Source organism: Sciurus carolinensis, chromosome 4 (genome assembly GCF_902686445.1).
Source record: "Sciurus carolinensis chromosome 4, mSciCar1.2, whole genome shotgun sequence".
NCBI lineage: Eukaryota > Metazoa > Chordata > Mammalia > Rodentia > Sciuridae > Sciurus > Sciurus carolinensis.
Genome location: NC_062216.1, coordinates 167,009,520 through 167,018,978, shown reverse-complemented (window position 1 = coordinate 167,018,978; position 9,459 = coordinate 167,009,520). Strand labels below are relative to the sequence as shown.

Here is a 9,459-nt window from a genome sequence, read left to right as displayed (position 1 = left end):
CCATAGTAGCCCGAGCCGCAGCTGGAGCAGTCAGAATTCGGCGGCGTTTCTGCCGGTCTCCGGCGCTAGAGCGGCGGTCCCTCGAAGCCCGGCAGCCGCTCTCCATGAGGAGGGGACGCCCGCCGGGGCCTTCCGTTAGGGGGAGGTTTCAGCGTTAGCTTATCACCCAGTGGGGACCACGGCCGTCTGACGCTCTCTCCTCCCGAGGGATTCACCTGCCCCCGGCACCGGGGTCCGGATAAGGGCTCTGTGTCTAGCCGGTGGATCGGCGCTGTCGCGGTATTAACCTGTGTGTCCCGGTTCTCTGCGGCTGGACCCCACTCCCAGATGCAAGGATGTTGGGGGTGAAGGAGCAGAGGCTGGGGCTGGGAAACAGGGTGCGCGCGCGTGTCTTTCCCTTCTAGGCTCTCCGGTGGCCTCACGGAAGAGTGGAGGCAGTGACCAAAGGACAGGGTTCTGGCGCTGCCCCATGGCGGCTGCTTACACCCCAGGGACTTGCGAGCTGCTCAGAGGTGAGTGTGTTAAGAGGACACAGGTGTGGGAGCAGTAGTTAACAGTGACCCCGTGTAGCTCACGTCTGCATGACCTGGGGTTCAGAAAGGCTCAGTGTGCAGCTGCTGACCAGGAGCCAAAAGACAAAGAACTGAGAACTTTGGAGTAGTTTACTTCTACGCATTCTTTACCTCACACTCAGCATTCCCGGGGAAGTCTTATCTCCTCCCCACACCACCACAGCGGACCAGTGGTTAAGTGCCCTCACAGTGCCAGATACATCTCCCTTCACTGGGCTCAGCACGACCCTTAGTCAGATATTTAGTGTCCCACCTACACCTGCCTGATGGTGAATTCCATCAGGCAGGGAGTGTGTCAGCTTCTGCTCACAGTTGTAACCCCAGCCCCTGGCACATGAATGAACAAGTATTTATTCATTTACTCAACAACACAAAATGTTTAAACCTACTTTGTACTTTGGGCACTGTTCCAGGTGCTGCTGGGGATAAGCAATCAAAAAAAAGACTAAAAATTTTTGCTCTCACGGAGCTAATAGTATAGTAGGAGACTAATAAATAATAAAATTTAGGACCAGGGTGTAGTTTAGTGGTAGGGCATGTGCTTAGCATGCACGAGGCCCTGGTTTTTATCCCCAGCTTGTGCACACAGGTGTGCAAACATATCTACAACACAGAACTTAGTCAAACCCTGGAGATGTGGCTCAGTGGTAGAGCACTTGTCTGGAACGTATGAGCCCTGGGTTCAATCTCCAGTACCGCAAATAAATTTTTAAAAAGGCCGCCAGAGCCAGGCATGGTAGCACACACCTGTAAACCCAGCCCCTCAGGAGGTGGGGGCAAGAGGACTGTAGGTTTGAGGGCAGCCTCGGACAACTTAACAAGACCCTGTCGCTAAAAATAAAAATAAAAACAGGTGGGGATGCAGCTCAGTGGTAGAGCACCCCAGGACCACAAATGAAAAAAGCAAGAAAGGGAGAGGGGCATGCGCAGTGCAGAATGGGGGGCAGGAGAAGATAGAGTTTCATAGGGTGAGATGAAGTCACCTGCTGTAGCTCAGGTGGCCTCACGCAAGTGCTTTATTTTGCAGCGATGATGAAGGAATCCAAACTGACCAGCTTCCAGCAGCGCTACATCATGGATGCTATGAAAAGTAAGAGGCGCTCAGTCCACAGAGGCTGCCCGGGTGGAGGGGTTGGGGACACTCCCCTTCCTACCCCCCACCCCCAGTATTGGGGATTGAACCCAGAGTGCTTTACCACTGAGCTACATCCCCCAGCCTTGTTTTTTTTTTTTTTTCCATTTCGAGACAGCATCTCACTAAATTGCTGATCCTCCTGCCTCAGTCACCTGAGTTGCTGGGATCATAGGCATGCCACCACCACATCTGGCTTGGGGCCACATTTTTAAAGCTCCTCCATGTTAGGGGGACAGGACCTCATTTTAAAAGACCAAAAAAAATAAAATAAAATTGAACATGTAGTATTCCTGGCCCCTGATCCTTGGGAGTTGACCTTTTGTATGTCCTTTGTTGCTTTTGACATGCTCTGGCACAATAAGGCCCCTATAGTCAGGCTGTGGCCCAAGCAAGACTTCCTTCCCAACCACAATCCCTCAACTCTGGGGTGTCTGCAGTCTGCATGTCTGAGGCAGGAGGATCACAAATTCAAGCCAGCCTCAGCAATTTAGTGAGACCTGTCTCAAAATAAAAAGGGCTGGGGATGTAGCTGATCAGTAAAACTCCCCTGGGGGGAGAGAGGTGGGGAAGACATGCTAGAAGGTCCAAGCTTGCAGAATTTCGCTTGGATCTGCCAAAACTGCTGCCTTCTCTAAAGAAGACAAGTGCACATTGGGAGGGCACCTGATCAGACACAAGCAGGGGGAGTGGTCAGAGGCAAATATGGACAGGGAAGCTCTATTCCACTAGATTAGGGGTAAGATCTCCTTCCTCATTTTGGACAAGGACAACTCAGACTGGCAAAGGCTGGTGCCATCACACGTAAGTCACACAACTCAACCTTCACGTCCAGCAGTCTAATAGTGTGGTGTACCCTGTAGCATAGCCATAAAGAGACTGTGCTAGAAATTCCACTGAGAGTAAATCCCATGAGACCAAATGGCCTCCTTTGTTCAGCACAGTAACCAGCACCTAGCACAGGTACCCAATTATTATGGAACTGCTGGTTAAATCAGTGGTTGGCCAACACAAGCAACTGCTTTGCCTAGCAGCTTTATTCTCCTTAGATATTTTCTTTTTAGAAATTTGCCTTCAAGTCTCGGTGTTGAATCTGGCTTCTCTTGGAGTTCCTTCTCTTCTCTTAACCAAATCCTACCAGTTGCTTGAGTCTTAGTTCAAATACTGTTGCAAGCCACAAATCCCTCTCACTGGAATTCCAGAATTACTTAGCCCCTAATTATTTGCTGAGAAAGGGCCAAAGAAGAGGTTGAACTGGGGAGTGGGAAATGTGAGGGACATTCCGGGAAGCAGGGCATCTCTTCAGGGAAAAGAAAAAGGCATGGTGTGGCTGGAGTCCTAGTAGAGGGCCCGTCCTTGCAGTTCCTTGGAGTCATCCTTGATTCCCCTCTTTCTCCCAAACCCCACATCCGCCCCATCAGCGACCCTTTCTACTTGACCTTCAAACCACATCCTGACTGCCTCTCCCCACTCCCCTGTTGCCGCCATGACTCAGCCCTGGACTTGGGATTTTCAACAGCAGCCACATAGGGTATCTTTTTCTCAAAACCCTCTAATGGGTTCCCACCTTGCACAAAATAAAAGCATCTTTCAGAGGCCTCTGTCACTCTGACCTCTGCTCCCTGTGATCCATTCCTGCCACCCCAGCTGTTCCCGTAACACTCCAGGCACACTTCCGGTCAGCACCTTTGCTCCTGCTGTCCCCTTCACCTGGAATGCTCTTCCCCAGAATATCCACAGAGCTGGCCCTCCTCACTCTCTGGTCTTTCTCAAATGTCCAGTTCTCAGATTCTCTTTGTGAGGTCCTGCCTGGCCACACTGTTAGGACTGACAATCTGTAACCGCCCGTGCCCCAGCCATCTAGCACACTCTGTTATTTGTGCTGTCACCACCCCCACCCCTCCCCAACCCACGTCCCAGGAGGGCAGGACTTGGCCTTGCATCTCACTTCCCCCAGTGGCTGGGACCTGGCAGAGAAGTTCTATCCATATTTGAAAGCCAGAGAACTAGAAAGGGCCACATCAAAATAGTGGGTGGGGCCTGGGATTGTGGCTCCGTGGAAGAGCATTTGCCTCACACTTAGGAGGCACTGTGTTTCATCCTCAGCACCACATAAAAATAAATAAATAAAATAAAGGTATTGTGTCCATCAACAACTTAAAAAAAAAAAATAGACGGGGTAGAGGAGAAAAGGGGCCAAGTGACCAGATAGGAGACACACCTGGATGGCCTGGGGAGGAGCCCCAGGCACGGGGCAGTGGCGGGTGGGCAGCAGGAGGCACACATGCCTGTTACCATCCAGACTGTTCCTGTTATCCATGGACCAAGAAGCAAAGAGAAAACAAGTAAAAGCCAGGACAGAGACTCAGTGTACAGAGTGTTTATTGCAGCTTTGTTTGTAGTAGTAAAAGACCAACAGAAAACCTGGAAACAAGTTGAATTTCCAAAACTAGGAGACTAGCTGAATAAATAAGGTAACCATTGTAATGACTAGTATATAGCTATAAAAAATAAGTTATATATAAATGGATTTTTCTGGAAAGATGTTCACAATAAATTGTTATGTGAAAAGGGACTGTTATTGACCATTATACAATATGATCCAGTGTTTGAAAAAAGAATCTTATGTGCACATAAAAAATATATGTGCACATTTTTGAGCCTGTTTATATAAGCATCAAAAAGCAAAGAGACCACCAAATTGTTGTTACCACTGCTCTTTAGAGAGGGGTGGGCTTGGTGGGGACAAGAAGACTGCTGCACCATTTGACTTGTAAGAAGATGTCACTTTTATTAAAAAAAAAAAAAAAAAAAAAGGCCACGAGACCCTTCCATCCCCAGGAGGAGACTCTCTGCCGCTACAGTGCAGCCCAACATCCAGCCAGCAGGGCGCACCTTCCAAGCAGCGGCCACCAGCCACCTACCTGCCTCTCACCCTGGCAGCCCGGTCTCACCTCCGGCCTGCCAGCCTGTGCCGAGCCAACGGGGCCTATAGCCGCGAGCAGTTCAAGCCTCGAGCCACCAGTGAGTTGAAGCCACCCACTTCGGCTGGGGCAGGGGCTGGAGACTATCTTAACTTGACAAGCTCGGGAGCACCCAGGAGAGGCTGCTGCGTCTGCAGAAGCCCTGTCCCTTGCCAGACAGGCTGTGTGCCCACTGGGACACGTGAGTGGGGAGACCTTCATGCCTCAGCCAGGCCATTTCTGGCCCTACAGGAGATCTGGAGAAGGAGAAACGAAGACTCCAGAGTATCTTTGCCACTGGGAAGGAGCCACCAGAATGGAAAAAAAAGGCTGCCCCTGCGCAGCAGAAGGACCCAGCCCCTGAGCCCGATCGCTTTGAAGAACGTGAGTCACTGGGGCGGGGCAGAACCCCTGCCTCCCCCGCCACACACCCCACAGAGCCTGCGACCCCCAGGACCCCCGCTCTGACAGCCCTTTCCCTCTGTCTAGTTGTGAAGGAAATTCAGGAGAGGAAAGAATTCCTGGATGCCATGGAGGCCCTGGGGCAGGGCAAAAAATACCAGGGCATTGTCCTCACTGAGATCTCCCAGGTAGGAGGAAAGCCTGGAAATCAGGCAAGGGGTGGGCCCAGGGCTGGAATCAGATGTGAGGGGAAACCCCAGGCTGATGGTGGGTGGTGCCGAGGGTCTCGGGAGGTGAGCCGCAGCTCATCCTGATGGTCGTCAGGTTCCTAACCCTGGTATCGACCCTCCCTGATGCCCTCTGCAGAAACTACGGGAAATGGAAGACATCGACCACAAAAGGAGTGAGGAACTTAGGAAGGCTCTTGCCACCACTTAATCAGAGGCGGGCAGGGCAGCTCACCCCTGACCGCGGCAGCATCACCCCAGGCTACCCACTCATACTGGCCATAGCCACGTCAGATGGCTGCCCAGCATGGCACTGTCCTGGCCTGTGGTGGCCCAGGCACAGACACAGTACTCCAGATGCTGCTCAGCAATGCTGGGGGCCACGGAGTCTCTGAGCCACCTGATTACAGGGCTTCAAGCCTTTTCTAGGGGAGAGTCCCAGATGCAGCAAAAGGCCCGAGTCTTCAAGTCTCCTGAAATGCGTCTGAGGGCCTCTGACGGCTCTTCTCCCACCACCTCCACTTCTGTGTCCTGCTCAGTTAGTTTCCAAACTTAGGGATGAAGAGGATGCCTTTCTTCCCACCTGTCGTAGGACCTATTAGATGACTTGTAGCCTGGGGCAAATATTTAACCACGATGATTAATTGACCAATAAAACACATTTGCCGTGGGCCATTCCATGTACACTTGTTTTCAGAGGGATAACGCTTATTTGTTCAGAGTAAGACTTTGTCAAACTCGGATAGCTTCCAGCTGCCTGTTGCCATATTTCAAGAGGAGATGGGAACTGACACTCTTGAGTGTCCCATGGCCAGCAGCCATGGCAGGTGAACTTCAGTTAATGATCTCAAGACTGCTGTGAGGGTTCATTATCCCTGTGTGAAAACTAAAGTTCAAGGGCGTTTAACCAGCAAACAGCCTTCTCAGGATTAGGTCAGCTTTATGCAGACCACAGAGGAAACACAGCTGAGAGGGAGCAACGAAACGTGCCCTGGCTTTGGAGTTCTAGCTCTAGCAGGCGCCATGTGATCTTGGCACCAGCAGCCTCAGCTCCATTCCCGCATGTGGCCAGCCCTGGTCTGAAGGGGAGCGAGCAGTCACCTGACCAGGAGAGCACACGCTGGCCTGGCACCACAGCACATCAGCCCCCTCCCCTCAGGCTTCCGACGCCCACAAGGCCCACCTCCTCCAGGGCTCTGTCATTTTCCTAACCCCACAAATCACCCCTGTCTGCTGTCCCCTGAGCCTGGAAGGAGGCACTAATCCTATCAGGTCACTCGACCCATATTTCGTGTGCAGAACAAACGTGGCTGTGCGGCAGCCAGCCAAGGGCGGGCTCAGGAACCCACATGGGGACCCTATGTGCGTCCACACCCACAAGAGCCCAGAGCAGAAGCTGCAGGGTGACAGCAGCATTACCACCACCTACATCATCACATGATCCAGAGGCAGCCAAACAGGGGCCCACAGGACAAATTCAGCCCAACCTTGACCAGTTCAGAGGAGGCGTCCACGAATTACATATAAAATCTGAATTCCCAGTTTCTTCTGAAAAAAATGGAAAACATTGGGCAACCCTGGGTCCACATTCATTCCCACAGGCTACAGCGGACAGTGAGGGACCCTGACAGTGGGGGAGTCCTCCCCCAGTCTACACCCAACTCAGGTCACGTATGCTACCTGCCAGATTCCTGAAAGGCCTTAGAGGGGGCCCAGCTCAAGGTCAACAGGCACATCAGCAAGAGACTGGCAGGAGCTACCCAGGGTCGGGAATCGCCTCCCTGCAGGGGAAGGGAATCGTGCCACAAGGAGGCGGTGAGGGCCAAGGTCCCACTCGGTGGCCAGCCTCAGCACAGTCCCAGACCCTCTGAGGGAAGCAGATACCTGGCCATGGAGCTGTGGCACAGGCAGGCAAGATGGCAAATGTGGCCATGGCCTGAGGCTGTCCCCATGGACTTGTTGAGGAACGTCCCCAAGTTAACACAGTGCAATCTTGTCCCCCAGGTGCATGGAGGGAGGAGGCCTGGAGGCCCCAGAGAGCTTATGAAACAGTGCTTTGACCAAGAGCTGCCACGCACGTCCCTGGGCAAAAGTGACGTTCCCATCACTTGTCCTCTCCCATGGCCACCCAGTAAGCGTGTGGTCGTCAGTCCTTGGGTGGAAATGAGTTGGGAGGGGACATACAACAGAGGAGACAGACTGGTGACAAGCATGTACGGAAATGGGCCTATCCTGGGTCAGCACCCTGGAGCACGCCCTCCCTAGGCCCTTCCCAGGGGACTCAGCACTGGGGCAGCTAACAGGCACCTAACTGCCCCAGCACGTCCACCCGGGCACTGTGGCTTCTGGGAAGTGAGTCTTCCATGGAACAGGGAAGACGCGGGCAGAGCTCCTAGAAGTCAGAGGAGAGGAGGGAGCTGCCCCCAGGCCCAGCACAGGCCACTCACAGCTCATCTGAACGTAACTGGAGACTTTATAAATAGAGCTCCTGAGCAAGGTGACATGAGGCTCTGGGCACCTGCACTGGACAGAAAGACGGATTCAGAGCCAGGCTGGGCAGAGCAAGTCAGTAAAGGCCACCCCACTGTGGCCTGTTGAGGGGCAGAGGGAGGCCAGAGCCTCCAGAGGAGGAGGGAGGGCCGAGCTGCCCTGCCTCGCAGGGCATGTGGAGCGAGTGCCTCCACATGTGGAGTGTCCGCCTGGCCACTGCGACCTGGAGTCCCTGCTTGCCTTTTGGGTCTGTCACAGCATCTGGAATCATCAAAATCTGACTGGGCAGGGCTGAGTCACGGCTGTCTGGAGTGCAGAGAAGAGGGAAGAAAACTCTTTGGCCCAGACCAGCCGGAGGACCCTGAGTGGGGGAGGCTCACCCAGAGACACCCGCCCCTTAAGTCACCTTCCCCCTTGACGGATCCAAGGGCAGCAGGGTGCTCCCTCCAGCCCATGAGGATCCCAGAGGAGACAGTCCCAGAAGCTTCCCTCGCTGTCAGCTCTTGTCCCCAGGGGACTTGCTCTTTGTATCACGCTTATTTCCCAGCAGCTTCAGCATCTTCATGGTCTTGAACTTCCCCTTCTTCTTGCCCTCGGGTTCAGCCTCCCTCTGGAACTCTGAGCAGAGAAAGGGAAAGATTTGACTCGAGTACATGGGGCAGGCCAGGGCCAGTGACTTGTGTCACTGACCAGCGTGTGGCCAGCAGGGCTCAGCCCCACACCAGCCTGTGTGAAACTGCAGGCAAGTCACATCACCATCCCAGGCCTCCCTCTTTTCCCTAGAGGATGGGGATCATCCTCTCCCAGTGTCTTGGCAAGGGCCACAAGGACAATCTGGTGCCCTGACACACAGACACTTCAGCTAGATGGACTCACAACTCTGTGGGCTGCAACACAAACACCAACTAGCAGAGCCAGAGGAAATTCAAAATCATCTGTCCCAGCTCCTAGTTTTAGCAACAAGGAAAACGTGGCCTCTGAGATGAACCAATCCCAGCAGAGCTTTTGTGGGTGCCAGGCCCTGGGCGACGTGCTTCCCACAGGTTCCTTCTGACCCTCAGCACGTGCCAGGGAGACAGCCCTCAGTGCCCCCACTGTGCAGATACAGAAGTGAGGCCAGGGCTGGAGTGACTGGCTTCATGTCACCCAGTTCATTCATGTCAGAGCTGGGACTGGATCCAGGCAGTCAGACTCCAGCCCAAGTGAAGACTTAGCCACAGGGCCACAGAGTGAGCCCCTGATGGAACCAAGATCAGACCCAGACCCAACCTGCAGGCCCGCCATTCCAGGCACTGTCTGATCCTGGGCAGGCACTGCCATTTGGGCCCACAGACCCCACACACACCAGCTTGCAGACCAGGAGGAAGACACCCTCAGGGCAACCCATGCTGGGGGCTGGAAATGTCCCCCTGGCGGTAGGCTGGCCTCCCTTGCTCCACACAGCCTTCCCAAGAAAACAGACTGTGAGTTTGCACACAACCATCCCTATCTGTGGGCACCTGCTCAACCCGCCCCTCACCTTGCACCCCCAGGCTGAAAACGAGCTGGAGAGGGCCAGGACCAGCACTGTCCTCCCCAGGTGGCAGGCTTCACCTTGCTTCTTTTTGTATTATTTATCTTTTTCTTGCAGTGCTGGAATCAAATTCAGGGTCTATGCATGCTAGGCAAGCTCT

General features: G+C 53.7%; 2 protein-coding genes across 6 annotated transcripts in view; one reads left to right on the top strand and one right to left on the bottom strand.

Moving 5' to 3' along the window:
• The first annotated feature begins 10 nt into the window (after window positions 1-10).
• C4H22orf23 (chromosome 4 C22orf23 homolog) lies at window positions 11-5,965 on the top strand. Of its 5 annotated transcripts, XM_047551634.1 has the most exons (7): window positions 124-289; window positions 405-512; window positions 1,600-1,662; window positions 4,546-4,728; window positions 4,920-5,051; window positions 5,157-5,257; window positions 5,436-5,965. In XM_047551634.1, exons 2-7 carry the CDS (start codon window positions 470-472, stop codon window positions 5,505-5,507), a joined length of 594 nt encoding a protein of 197 aa, XP_047407590.1. In that variant the 5' UTR covers window positions 124-289; window positions 405-469; the 3' UTR covers window positions 5,508-5,965. The 5 variants fall into 5 exon arrangements, with proteins under 5 accessions (XP_047407588.1, XP_047407587.1, XP_047407586.1 ...); XM_047551632.1 differs by having other exon boundaries at window positions 11-512; window positions 4,920-5,257; XM_047551631.1 differs by having other exon boundaries at window positions 11-289; window positions 4,920-5,499.
• Micall1 (MICAL like 1) overlaps window positions 4,069-9,459 on the bottom strand; it is a 29,384-nt gene continuing 23,993 nt past the window's right edge. The window contains exon 16 of the mRNA XM_047551636.1: window positions 4,069-8,404. Coding sequence (XP_047407592.1) covers window positions 8,283-8,404 — 122 coding nt within the window. The 3' untranslated portion in view covers window positions 4,069-8,282. The remainder of the gene's footprint in view (window positions 8,405-9,459) is intronic.

What these genes read in the sequence shown, in the direction of transcription:
- C4H22orf23 (XM_047551631.1), top strand. Translation starts at nt 470, where the DNA reads ATGGCGGCTGCTTACACCCCAGGGACTTGCGAGCTGCTCAGAG. An exon ending in GACTTGCGAGCTGCTCAGAG is followed by an intron (nt 513 to 1,599) that starts GTGAGTGTGTTA and finishes TTTATTTTGCAG; the next exon opens with CGATGATGAAGGAATCCAAA. An exon ending in CATCATGGATGCTATGAAAA is followed by an intron (nt 1,663 to 4,545) that starts GTAAGAGGCGCT and finishes TTCCATCCCCAG; the next exon opens with GAGGAGACTCTCTGCCGCTA.